Source organism: Letharia lupina, assembly GCF_014066315.1.
Source record: "Letharia lupina isolate WasteWater1 chromosome Unknown contig_3, whole genome shotgun sequence".
NCBI lineage: Eukaryota > Fungi > Ascomycota > Lecanoromycetes > Lecanorales > Parmeliaceae > Letharia > Letharia lupina.
This window is the reverse complement of record NW_023502972.1, coordinates 1,806,475-1,819,749: the sequence shown is the minus strand read 5'-3', so window position 1 is coordinate 1,819,749 and position 13,275 is coordinate 1,806,475. Positions and strand designations below refer to the sequence as shown.

The 13,275-nt window shown below is 48.6% G+C and overlaps 4 protein-coding genes across 4 annotated transcripts; 2 read left to right on the top strand and 2 right to left on the bottom strand.

Annotated features, from left to right (window-relative positions):
- Positions 1 to 60: 60 nt before the first annotated feature.
- HO133_007397 (uncharacterized protein) lies at positions 61 to 1,050 on the bottom strand (the record flags this gene model as incomplete). Its single annotated transcript, XM_037298288.1, has 1 exon — positions 61 to 1,050. The coding sequence occupies one exon, from the start codon at positions 1,048 to 1,050 to the stop codon at positions 61 to 63; it is 990 nt and encodes a 329-aa protein (XP_037156923.1).
- A 2,150-nt stretch (positions 1,051 to 3,200) lies between these two features.
- Positions 3,201 to 3,452, top strand: HO133_007396 (uncharacterized protein; the record flags this gene model as incomplete). Its single annotated transcript, XM_037298287.1, has 1 exon — positions 3,201 to 3,452. The coding sequence occupies one exon, from the start codon at positions 3,201 to 3,203 to the stop codon at positions 3,450 to 3,452; it is 252 nt and encodes an 83-aa protein (XP_037156922.1).
- A 5,208-nt stretch (positions 3,453 to 8,660) lies between these two features.
- On the bottom strand, positions 8,661 to 11,042 carry HO133_007395 (uncharacterized protein; the record flags this gene model as incomplete). Its single annotated transcript, XM_037298286.1, has 1 exon — positions 8,661 to 11,042. One exon carries the CDS (start codon positions 11,040 to 11,042, stop codon positions 8,661 to 8,663), a length of 2,382 nt encoding a protein of 793 aa, XP_037156921.1.
- Positions 11,043 to 11,820: 778 nt separating this feature from the next.
- On the top strand, positions 11,821 to 12,212 carry HO133_007394 (uncharacterized protein; the record flags this gene model as incomplete). The annotated part of the gene is made up of 2 exons (XM_037298285.1): positions 11,821 to 11,961; positions 12,012 to 12,212. The coding sequence occupies 2 exons, from the start codon at positions 11,821 to 11,823 to the stop codon at positions 12,210 to 12,212; spliced, it is 342 nt and encodes a 113-aa protein (XP_037156920.1).
- Between the last annotated feature and the right edge of the window lie 1,063 nt (positions 12,213 to 13,275).

Genomic DNA, 13,275 nt, shown 5'->3' with positions numbered 1-13,275 from the left:
CGCTCCACTCAGGGAGCTCGAAGGATACGAAAAAAAGCCAAAGCTTCTGCATCGTCCGTTTCAAAATATCCTACTCAAGACCCTCTTGGTCTCGTCCGACTGCTCCACCCCCTTCTCCTCTCTCCCCTTAACCTCATTCTGCCTGAATCTCCTCTCAAACCCACTCGTCTTCTCCCTTTCCTTCCCCACCCCCGTCTCCTTCCCACCCCCCTCCCTCTCCGCCCTCCTCTCCCTCTTCATCCTCCTCGTATCCTCCACCTTTCCCCTCTCCAAATTCCTCAAAAACTCCGCCCTCTCCCTCCCCTCCCTCCCCACCCCAACTCTAACCCTCTCCTCCCTCTCCCTCTCCTCCCCTCTCACCCCCGCCATCAAATCCCCCCATCCGAACCCCTTCAGATACTTCGCGTTCCACACATCATCCCGATACCAGCCCCCCTTCTTCCCGCCCACAATCCGCCCGTTGATCGCCTCGACGCAGACCTTGGCGTCCCGTTTCCGGGAGAACTCGACCCAGCCGTCGACGTAGCTGTGTTTTTTGTTGCCGCCGGCTTTGCGGCGCGAGAGGTAGCTGGAGGGGGCTTCGGGGGTGAGGAAGAGGCGGGTTATGGTGCCGTGGGCTGAGAGGAGGGTGCGGACGGTGGAGGGTCGCATGAAGGGGGGGATGCGGGAGAGGTAGATGACACCTGCTTTGTGGGCACGTTGGTTTGCGGCTGCAACGGCTGAGGTTGTGAGGGGTTTCCGCTTTTCGGGGAACTCGGTAGGATGGTCCGTGGAGATTGGTTCTGTCGGCTTTGTAGTTGATGCGGCGGAGGATCGTGACGGCTTTTTGGGGAATGCAGGGCTAGTGATTGGGGCGGCATCGTCTTGAGTATCATTGTCGGTCTCTCCGTCGGAATCGGAGTGCTCGACGGTGAGCTTCTGCCTTTTGGAGTGATGGCTGGCTAATCCTGCTGTCCTGCTGTCTGCGGCAGCTTCAGAAGAACTGCTAACGTTCTCGTCGTCCTCGCTCAGATTTGTGTCGAGAAACTCATTGTGCTTGCGAACCGCCATGTCTTTTTCAGACGGGGTCGAAAATCGCTTGTCGTCGAAGATGTAAAGAAGAAATGTTCTCAACGGAAATCTGGGGTTAAAGCAAGCGAACGGAGTTTAGGGCTTCGGAAAGGAAGGCTTGGCGCTACACGCTATGAGAGATGTGCCAGCAGGTGTGAAGCGACAGCGAGAATGAACAAATTTGTACGAAAGATCTAGAAACGTATACTCGCGTCTCGACCATATTGGAAGAAGAGTGTCGCGCAAATAATATCAGATGATGTACGGGAAAACCTCAGGGTATATGGAAGCCACAGGGTGACCCCGTAGCATAGGGAAGGCGTAAGGTATGGGGAGACCGTACGAGTAAGGCATGGGGAAAGCCTAGGGTAAGGGGACGCGGCAGGATACGCGCAAATCGCATGGTAGGAGGAAGTCGTAGATACTGCTTTCCACAACGTTGTATCTTTCATTTGGCTTGAGTCCCAGGTAAGCACCCATCGCACTGAACCGTCGATGACGACTACCTAGAATTTGCTGAACATCTTCTAAACGACTGAGGGAACTCGAAACGAAATCCACTTTTTGCCAATTCGACCTCTTGAAATCTTCGCATAATATAAATCTATTCACCTAGTATCTAGCTAGACCTACTCAGGCAGAGCCACCAGTGGTAGGCTCGAGGATCGGGTGTGGGGCTGACTTAGTTCTAGAACCACCAGATTTCTGATCGCCTGCTGTAGCTGCTTATTCACCATTTCATGTCCTCTTGATTCTTCTTCGCCTATCCTTGAGCCTTAGGCTGCGCTGCTGCTGCATCAGCAGACGCCTTATCAGCTCAAGAGATCCTCTTTATCGATCGAGAACTAGAGCGAGAGCCACGGAGAGGAGAGAGGGCAAGTATTTTGGGGGGCTCTGAAGCCTTCTGACGACGAGTTTGAGGTTTTGAATCCTTTGCTACACCCGCGTATCTGTATCAAAAGCTTCGTATAGCTTCAGTTGTTGATCGAGGTGATTTAGAACTGATTCCAGTCGATTGCAATACTTGCCATATACGTCTCTATACAAACCAAACGCAGGCCGGTATATTCGCGACTGCCAGAGAACGGACTGAGGGTTGCATACGCTAAATCAAGCCGCTGAAATTGCGATGAGTTCCAACTCACAAAAGATGTAGAATGCTTACGTTAATCCAGACAACGGCTCCGTGCACATATGCAAGATCTTCAGGTCTTAGTGGGCTGTGCTGAGTAGCATCGTTCGCAATTACAGGTGGCTGAAGTTAAAGGGTGGGGCTACGGTATTGTTTCCCACCCCCAGCTGAGCCTAAGCCTCAGCCTGATCATGAATATCAGAAACCCGTCTAGCCTCAGTCTCCCTTTTTGTTCCCCTGTTCCCGCTCTTCACTCTTCGTTTCTGTGTCTGAAGGAGCTACATAGTCCAAAAATGTGAACATTTCTTATCCGATGAAGTCTTACCATTTTCCATCTACCCTCGTCCCAGCTCTTGAGGCGGGAGACCATACTTGAGGGGTCAGAGTATGCAGTGGATACTGAAAGCGATGTCGGACCCCTGATCGAGCCTCCCATCAAGAAATTCATGCAAGATTCCTGTCCATCACCAAATAAGACAGCAATGATCTCCTGTCTTCGCTGGTGGCTACCCGAGATATTTGCCTCGTTACTTTCTGTAACCTCCTTGGCCTCTCTAGCCATCCTCGTGCGTCAGTATCATGGTAGAAGCCTGCAAGAACTCAAAGTCGATTTACCTAGTTGGCTCACACTCAATACCCTCATCGCTACACTTTCGACACTTGCTAGAGTTGCACTCATGGTTCCCATTGAGTTTGCTATGAGCTAGAAAGTATGGCTTTGGCTATTTGAAAGCAGGAGTGCTTCAAAGCGCCGTGGTCAGCTGCGTGATCTGGAATTATCGGATGCAGCCTCGTGTGGCTCTTGGGGAAGCTTACTTTTGCTTTTAAAAGCCGAAAAGAGGTAAGGCGCTTGCGAAGGTTGGGATGAAAGGCAGAGGCTTACGCTTGTTAACAATAGATGGCTCGCTTACGCAGGTGCATTTGTAACAATCGTAGCACTGGCTTTTGGCACCTTCACCCAACAGCAGATTGTTTTCGAACCCTTCATGGTCACCAACGAAATGTCGTTACTGTCAACATGACCAGCTCGGCCTACACTCTGGATGAGGTCAGTACGCAGGGTTCGAACTTCGAAGTAGGTCAACAGCCTACACACTGGGATGTGCATTGGGCTAAAGTTAGCCTCCCTACAGGAAGGACGGACTTACATCCGTGGAACGCATACGCTCGAACTAAGGCCGCCTGCATCTTATTCGCAGTTGCTGTTGTAGATAATCTTGGCACCAAGGGCGTGACCAGCTTCGCAGTCGATCCGGGCAGTAAGTTCTGAATGGGAGCCTTCGATGTCCTTCCCACTGCAGTACTGCCTTGTCGGCGTCTCCAGTGGTGGAAGGGACCAGTCTGATGGTGAGCTCAGGAATTGACAGTGAGCTCATGAAGCAAGGCATGGACCAGGCTGTTGCGCGCAATGGCGGTGAGAAGTACCATTGCTGATGCTGGTACATACTTGCTAATTAAAGGTGAACCTATATACAGGCAGCCCACTTCCTCCCCATCCAATGGTATCCCTTGAGCAAGGTGCTGCTGGTGCAGTACTAGTATCCCTGGAAAGGCGCTCTTCGATCAGTCACGTGGCATAGACGCTACATGTGAGTTATCGATGGCCGTTTTAGACGTGTTTTGACTACTTTGTAAATGATTTTTTACCTCGCTATCTACTTTCTAAATTTCCAAGAAATCTTTTCGTAAGGAACTTTGGCCTCGGCTAGTTAGTAAAGTAATCTTACTATCTGGACTCTGATAGAGATAGCGCTAAGCTAAGTAGCGAGTCGAGATAATCGTTTATATAGCTTTTATTATGACGAATTATTTATTTATTTAGCTCTCTTAATCCTTTACGTTCTAAGTTTTCTAATTTAAGCTGTCTCGATCTTTTGAAACAATATTCATTACGAGAATTAACGAGCTTTATAAATCTAAGTACTATCGTTAGCTTATTCTTGAGATTAGGTGCGAGTCAGTCCTCTGACAGAAGAGGTCATCATTAAGGGGCTGACATCTCTATCTTTGGTTAGCTACTAGTTTCTACATATACGTCCTTTAGAATGATAGCCTTTCATCTCATCAACGCTCGGATGGTACCATGGCCTGGATGACCGACTCTAGAATAGACTAGACATGTGGTCAAAGGGGTACGTGTTTTCCTCCTGAAAAGAAAACCACTACTGGCTAATAAGTTTTGTGTATCGAACATTCTGGAATGCAGAAAGACCTGAATGGGTAAGTGTAGTTGCGCTTTTAGTAATGATAGCCCTCTAGCAGATGCACATCTGGAAGGCTGCAAAGATGCTTCGCCAATTGAATGCCGATTGCCGACCTAGTTTTGTTTGCACGAACATTGGTGGAATTGGGCTCTTACGTGAGTCATGTATTGCACATTGACATTGACATGATGTACAAGGCTGATCACCACCGAACTAGCCAGGGGAACAAGAGATCGTTACCGACCGCTTGTCGATGTCCATTGCTGTAAGCTTGGGCCGAGAACGCTCCGTCTGTTCTTCTTTCGTACAGCTATTCGTGCGCATAAGGAAGCAAGATCCTGCAGGGACCCATTGAGTCCTCAATTTTACCAGCAACTGCTCCGTAGGAAAGCCATATCAATAGGGTTGCATGGTACTAGTACGTGGGTGCGAGTGTCATGCAGGGCTATGCAGACGCACGGGTGTAACCCAATCTTCTGCGTTATTCGCGTGGTGCTGTTGTCAGCGATTGGCGCGGCTCCTGTGCGTTCTTTCTGCTAACGTAGATCTGCCAAAACAGCAGCGTCATGGAAATTTCTGCATGTGCTTAGAAGGTCCGAAACCATTCGAGATCCCATGGAGTAACACGTTGCCTTGCAAGTTCATGTATCAGCCAATGCACCCGTTCGTCGGGCCGCAATACCCACAAGCTCATCTACCATTCCATGCTTTCATGGCAAATGGTTCAGGTAGTAGCATAGCCTTCCTTGACTAATCGCCGAACCCTCTGGTACCCTACCTATACTGTCGCCAGAGGCCTTTGGTTCGTAAGGACAAGGAGCTGACTGCCCGCTACTGTGAGTGTGAAAGCCTCGCGAGCCCTACCTAGTTGGAATCAATTCATGCAGTCATCATGATCACCGGCTGGTTCAACGCTGCGAGGCAATAAAGACGGCTCCGTGTGCTGCAGAAATGGAACTACCCGCCACGTCAAATGAGAGAGTCGTGCATATGAAAGCGGCCTAGATTAATGGGGATAGACACATGTTCGATTTTGGGCGGATTTACCATCTACGGTTATCTATATCTCCCCAGCGCCGCATGCAACCTTATATTGATGTCAGACTCTACCTTACTCAAACGCCAATCAGACGCTGTGCATATATGAGGATTGAGGGCATCATCAAAAGCTACAACTCAGAATCTTGATTTAAGTTGCTCCGTTTTTGCCCTGCACCACACCAAAAGAAAAAGAAGAAACACACAAAAAAGAGGACTTTGGTAGAACTCGAAGCAACTTGATCTCAGGTCGTTCAGCACGGGCTTGGCGAAAGGTTTGATTGGTGTTTGTTATTTTCCTCAATCGTAGGTGCAGAGATAGTATGATTCTATTACAATCTAGTCACCTCGAGTTGAGGGTCATGATGGGGTGCAACCAATTGAGCTCAGGTCTTTCCGGTTTCCCGGCGAGGCCACTTGCATTGAAGGATGCCTTGGAATCTCAGCCTTCTGATGGAGGGTTTTATCTTGGTGAGGCGTACGTGGGATTCTGGCCAGATGCAAGCCTAAACCCCTCGTCTGACCTCACGCGTAAGGAAAGCGGTGGCACGTTCGCTTAAATCCCTTGCATCTTAGAAGGTAATAATGAATCTAGGCTCTGCAGATCTATTGCACAACAGGATATCAGCTTCTCTCAAGACGGCATGCAAGCAAAGCTGCTCATACAAGACCATCCTCTGACGGATTTTTGAAGGAAAAAGGGGGATTGAACCTGGAAGTGGCTGGTCTATGTCTTCTCACAACAACCATGGTATTTAAACCGAATGTGAGTCTGCGATGCATGTCTGCGATGCATGTCTTCAAGGCATCGCAGTGAGCGGAAATAACTCTAACTGGTAACCAGACGAGCTTGGAAGGGTTGTCTGGAATCCCTGCCGGCATACCGCCCCCTGGGATCAGTCCCAACTTCGTCAACCCTCAGACCTTGGCGCCAGCAATCCTCGCCGTCAGTATAGTAATGATGCTATGGACGATTGTGTTTGTGATCATCAGACTGTATACCAATTTCCACGCCCCACGAGGTTTAGGTATCGATGATTGTAAGACCTGGATCTTTCACCCGAGTCATCCAAACAACTGATGGTTATAGACTTCTCCATCATCGCGATAGCACTAGCTACAGCGTCTACGGGGTTAATATTCTCAAGTAAGTTGATCTGTGTTAGTTGAGAATGACTGGAACTTAAATCTGGTACAGTAAACAGAATGGCGAGGCATATCTTCGATATTCCAATTGACTGGGTGGATGGAGACTACCTCAAAGTAATGAAGATAACCAAAATAACCCTCAATCTATAACGAGATCATGGACTAAAAAGGGGTAGCGAAGCTATGCCCTGAACGTAATAGTTGGGCCTACAATATTCTTTGCCAAGAGTACAATATTCCTACTCTATCTCCGGGTCTTTGCAATAAAGAAACAGATGAAGTATGGCGTCTGGCTTGGACTAGTCTGGAGTTTCTTGCTTTACTGGATCGGTGTTCCGCTCGAGACCTATTTTTGCGCGCCACGCATTGGGAAAGGGTGGAATATTGAAGCTCTTAACAAAACTTGCTCCGACTACGAAATATTCAGCGTGGTTCAGGGCGTTCTGGCAGTCGTCTTGGATCTCTATATCTTCGTTCTGCCAATCCCGACCATTCTAAGACTACAGATGGCACTGAAAAGGAAATTGTCGATCCTCGCTATCTTTGGGACTGCTATTCTGTGGGTACTCCAAACGAAGTGCAATCTCGCAATATCTGACTTGATCATAGGGGCATCACCGCGGCAGTCGTAGCAATGGTATACCGAATAAATCTCAGTAAAAGCAATGATCCGTTTTGGGCAAATGCGGCTGTTTACATCTGCCTGTGAGTCACTGGTGTGGGTCTGTCAGTTGTTCTATAGCTTACGCTCAACCAGTACCTGCGAGAGTTACGTCGCGATAGTTATTGGCTCAATGCCAGCATTCGCGTCTTTCTTCAAAGGCGAGATGCCTGGTGCGTCTTGGCTGACCGGCATGAACTCCCTCGTGAGATCTAACACGGGGACACTTTCTTCTGGAGGGTCCATGATTCCCGGCGGCCATACGCGCGAAAAGGGCTATCATGAGTTGGGATCAGTGAGGACCGATATTCGGGGGGAGGGTGCCGCGCCGAGGACTCTCGACGAGGGCGTTGTTTACAAGACCGTTGCCGTTCACCAGTCGATGAGGCAAGGGCGACCGGCTGCCTAGGGTGAGAAAATGGCTTTCCTTGCAATATGCCCCGTGCTTGTTCACATGAGATGCAAAGGAACTATCGCTCAGAGAAGAAAGTCGCCGGCATGAAAGAGGCATACATGGCATCGTGTCGCGCATCTATCGTTCACCTAGAATATTTCGACAGTCCAACGTTGCAAGATCGCACAAAGCACCCAAGTCAGGTGAACCAAAAATAAATATGTGTTTTATGATTGTGGGCTAGAGTCACTACCAAACGTCTTCTCCAGGTCATTTTCACGAGTCGCCGATGCGTACTATGCGCTGGGACTCTGCCCGAGTCCATCCATGAAGCTGCCTCCCTACCAGTCTCAATGATGCCAATTTGCTACATCAGTGTCCGTCTCCCCAACGTCTGTAATCCACAATGTCTATCTCGGTTCGCACGTATGTTCTGCAGAAATCTGCAGGCAGCGGAACTTGGCGCCAACTAGGGTCCCGCTGGGAACCATCTATGATGTTCTCCTCGAGCAAGCATGGATACTCTCCCGAAAAGGCCATCGAAGCGCCTTTTCACTTCTCGCATTTCCGGACTCTGAAATGCTTTGGCAGGAGGTATTTGGTGGTGCCATATGGTGTTTTCAGGATCGTGGTCTCACTCCTCGTATACCACTCCATGAATCGAGGCTGTCTCAGTATCCAGTACACGGCCGTGGAAGGGATGCAGCAGCATGTATGCTTCAAGTATGGACCCGGGAAGTGTAGGACCATAGATCTCGACAGTACGCTGGGCTTGATGTGAGATAACGCTGATAGGGGAGTCAATAATGGGTTGCTTATATCGTCGTTCAAGGTGTATTCTTTTAGTCTATCGAGGTTATTGTGGTGCTATTCTTACACAGCATCAATTACTCCGTACAGGCTATGGGCGGGAGCAATTGGAGATGGAATTGATAAATCAAGTCTGTTATTATGTTCTGATGAGGCTATGGACAAGGGAGGATCACTGACTTGTCCCCAAGACAACGAGCAACAAAATCTCTACCAAGAGTCTCAGTGATCCCCATTGACATGGCCATTCCCATTTGTCAATCCGTCCAGCTCTTCCATCTTCGTTCTGTACATATCCTGCGCCTCCTTTTCCCTCTTTTTTACAAAAGCCACTTCGTCTTGCAAAGACTCTAACCTCCTAGGCAGCGCGGCTTCCTCCGCAATCTGCAACGTCCGCAACGAGTCTAATTGGACTCTCTCATCCTGCAATGCCCCAGAAGCCTCCACGATCTTCTGCCGTAGAGTCTTAGCTCGCTGCTGGTAGCCTCCGTAGTGGAGAGCAAGTTTCTTCTCCAACCTATTACCCTTTTCTGCATCATCCCCAATGGTTGCTTGAACCTGATCGAAAGCATCGGTCAAGATTTGTCGCTCGTCGACCTCATCCTCTTCATAACCAGCCAGTCCGAGTAGATTTGAGGTAGCCTCATGCAGCTTCTCCCACGATGCTTCAAAATCCTGCTGGCGTCTCTCTTTATCGCCTGATGGCAGTTCAAGTGCTATTTCTAACCTCGCCCTGTCCAATGCATCATCATCGAAAACCTCTAGGGGTCTCGATGCTCCCTGTACTTTCGAAGCGGATAATGAATATTTGTATGCATCGTTAGCAATCAAAAGCGCACTCTCTTCTGCGATCATTGCGTGGACTGGATCGGAGACTTCCATGGCGGCCTTGAGAAGGGCATCGACATCGACGACTGTGGGCCGTGGTAAATTCTGTTGCATTACCTGAGTCCGGCGTTTGAAGTCTGCCCTCTCAGCTGCTTCACGGATAGCTTGGTTCCGTCGATCCCTTTCTGCGGCATCCTCTTCGGAGAGTTCCATCTCGCCGTCGAATTCTTGCTGCTCCTCAGGCAGTTCGAGCTCAAAGTCTAACTCTTTTGGCTTGGGCAATGCCGCGAACTGCGACTTGAGTTGTGATCTCAAAGCCTGCTCTCGAAGCTTGACTTCCCGTGGTGTGTTGCCAACTAGCTGCATTGCCCCAGGGTCATCTTGGTTTATGGCAAAGTTGTCTCGGGGAGTTCGCAAAGGCGTGGCTCCCGGGCCTCCTGGTGTCCGCATCGGCGTTGCTCCGACTCCGGTTGCACCACCTTGACGCATTGGCGTTGCCATAGGATTCGGGGTAGCTACAACGTGCTTCCGTGGAGTGACACCATCAAATCCAGTGGACCCACTGCCCTCATGCAAAGGCGTGTTCTCCCCACCCAATAGCGATGATTGCGTTTCAGTCAAGGCACGAATGTTGCGGATCTCGTTTGCTATATGGTCCTCTTGCGGCGGAGCTCTTGGTGTTCGAATCGGCGTTCCTCCTACAATGCCCGTATAGTTGCCGATGAATCCTTTTGTAGCCTCATTATCGCCTTCTCCAGCTAACCGATGGGCTTGTTCCCCAACCATTCCCATTTTCACGATGTCTTCGAGCTCTGCTTCGCCCACTTGCGGCGCTGGTAGATTCAAGGACCTCCTCTTGCTGCTTTGCTCGGCTTCTCGAATTTTCTGCATTTGCCCCGCTTTCGCTGCTGCGGCAAATGCTGCTGAAGGACCTGGCTTATCGCTTTTTTGTTTCTTCCTCTGCATATCATCTTCCTGATCACCCTTCCGCTTGTTAGCTAGCTGTTGTTTTCGGGGATCGAAAGCTTCTCTCTGCCTTTCGTTATGGTCTTTCTCCTCTTGGGTATCATAGAAACCTGGTGCAGCTTTCTTTTCGAATGGAATATCGGCGTTATAGTCCATTTGGCCCTTTTTCCGATTGGTGATCTTAATATTGATACCTGCATTTTTAAGCTCTCGACGCTTTTGTAGCAATGCCAGTCGCCGAGACTCCTCCAGCTGGCGTTCACGCGCTTTCCGCTTCGCCTTCTTTCCTTGTGTATTTGCCAGTCTTGCACGTGCTTCACTGAGCATCTCCTTTTCATCCTCATCAAGATCGATGGTGTCAGGGCGTGCTGGCTTAGATTCTGGGTCTGGGTCCAGTTCTCCAGGTCGTAATCGTCGAACATCGTCCGCACTCGGCGCTTCGTTCTCACCGCCAGCCGGCCCACCCAACCCCAACTCATCATTCTCTCTGGCCTCAGCCTCATCCAGTAGTTTCTGATATCTTTCTAGACATTGTGTAGCTGTCCTGCCAACCATAGGCGCAATAGTCCGCCATTGTGTTGGCATCAATTTTGCCAGGTGTAGCAGCTTTTCGTCCTCCTCCTTCGACCACTCAATTTTCCGGATGCTGGGATCCAGCCATTCGACCCATCTTGCCTTGCACTGCTTGGGTGTTTTGCGCGCGAGGAGAGAGGAGACACGGGCCCACTGGTTGAGTCCATATTTCGAGACAGAAGCCTTGAGGACCTCATCTTCAATATTTGTCCAGACACCGCCTTTCACGACAGGCATTCTGAAGGGACGAGAAGAGTTTTACGCGGTAGAGATTGTTGATGTGCAAGGTCAAGCGGTGACTGCAGTGTTGAAGTCGTGAAGTGACAAAAAGATCAAGGGTCCTTCAGACCTTCAGCCTTATCCCTAATTGCATAATCCTTGAGAAAGAAAAAAATTTCCCACAGTTCTGGCACACCCCAAAATCAAAAATCGAAATCTTAATTATTCTTATATAGATTCACAACCACAATTAATTATAGTCTAAGAATTATAAAATATATACTTTATATATCTAAGTATTTATTATTAAAGTATCTAAAAAATTTAATTTATACAACGTAAGTAAAATAATAAAATATTGATTTGACATTGTCGAGGGTGCGCTGAAAAATTATGCCAAGGTTTTTTTTAAAAACCTCGGCTATTCTAAAGCTGTCAAGAGTACTTCGTAAAATTCGCGATTATTCTATTTTTACAATATAACGAATAATTTAAATCTTTTAAGAATTTTATAATCTAATCTACACTCTATTTATTAAATTTTGATAATTTTTTAGATCATAATCAATTGTGGTTGTGAACCTATACAGAAAAATTGAAATTTTTGATTTTTGATTTTGGGGTGTGCCAGAACTGTGGAAATTTTTTTCTTTCTCAAGGATTATGCAATCAGGGTTATGTGTAGGACTTACGCTATCAGCCCTAGGAGAACGACTTCGACGTCACTGACGAGGATGGATGTATTTTACGCCGGCAGCCATCATGATGCTCATCGAATATTTTTGTAATCCAAATCATGCTGCGCAAGGTCCCAGCAACCGTTGGCAGCCTCAGAAGCTCTCCGGCTCTCTCACTTCACTCCCGGCTCCGAATCCAACCTTCAAGATCTACCTCTACCAAATCCGCCGATCCTAAGGACGCAACCTCAGAAAACATAGTAAGTTGTCTACACACTTCATTGCTGATGGCCTCAGCTCAAAGCGCCAGGTCTCGAACAAAGATAGCCCCGAATCCGGCGCTGAAGCGCTCTCCAAGAAGAAAAAGACACAAGCTGAATTGGATGACGAGCTGCGTCAGAAGCTTGAGGCCATGTCCGGTGATGGCGGCGCAGCAGGGCTAGAACTTGAGGACGGGCAGCCAGTGAGCATGAAGAGGAGTGTAAAGAACAACATGTTTCGATACATCTGAGCACACGGGGCTAGGTCAATGATGCCACGATTGGACGCAGAGGGTCAGGACTGGACGGCCTTCGTCAATAATGGGTCACGCTCTAAAGTCCGTGAGATGCTGTGGAGGGGCATGTGTCACAATGGAGCCGGGGCAGAGCGAGGAAATTGCATGAATCGAGTAAATGTATTATTGGCCTGGGGGTGTACAAGCCTCAAATATGAGAACGCGTTCCTACAATTTTGTTATTGCCTGAGCTGCTTCTGTAAGAGCCCGACAGTATCATCACCCAGTATGCATCGTGATCAGTTGAGTCGACTATCCGCTGTCTTCGAGAGCACTCAAGCACCCGTACCAACCTTCAGATCCCATATCATTGACTAGCATCTGTTTTTATTGATTACCCTGCGCCCAACGTTTCCCCTACAGATGTGACTCAAATGAAAAGTAAAGTGCAAAGCGGCGTGCGGATGATGTTCGCTACATTACATTCACTCGTTAGTATGTCTGGAAGATTGGGTGGGTGCTGAAGAGGTGAGCAGAATTTGCAGATTACAGATTGGGACTTGAATTGAAACGCAGCCTTGGAGACTTTGATTGTCATGAGCTGGAAAGGTAGATGCGAAGGTGATGGAGTCGGATCAGAAAAAAGGGAAGGAGCGTGGAGATTGAGGCTACTTGATCATACTATACGATGCAAACCCTGTCCTTGACTGTAGCATCAGGTCTCCAAATGATTGAGGTGAAAGTGCCCTCAATAATACTCCCTTCGACCATACTCCATAGCATTGCCAGCGAAAGAGGCAATGGTGGCGGGTCAGCTCAGAGACGGCCCGAAGTGTTGCCGAGAGATCGTCAGCCTTACAACTGAATCCCAAGTTGCAGCCCAAAGGCCTTTTTGCATCTAGATTCTAGAAGGGCAGCTTCGTGCAAACTTTTCAGCAAAACATCGACGTCCATGTCCATTTCGATGTCAACGTCGATGAGAGTAAAGCCAAATCCTTCCAGATATTTGCTTCAAAGGACTTTTATGCCCATGAACAATCATTCGTGTTCGTAACGTAGAAGACCATAGCTCTTTGAA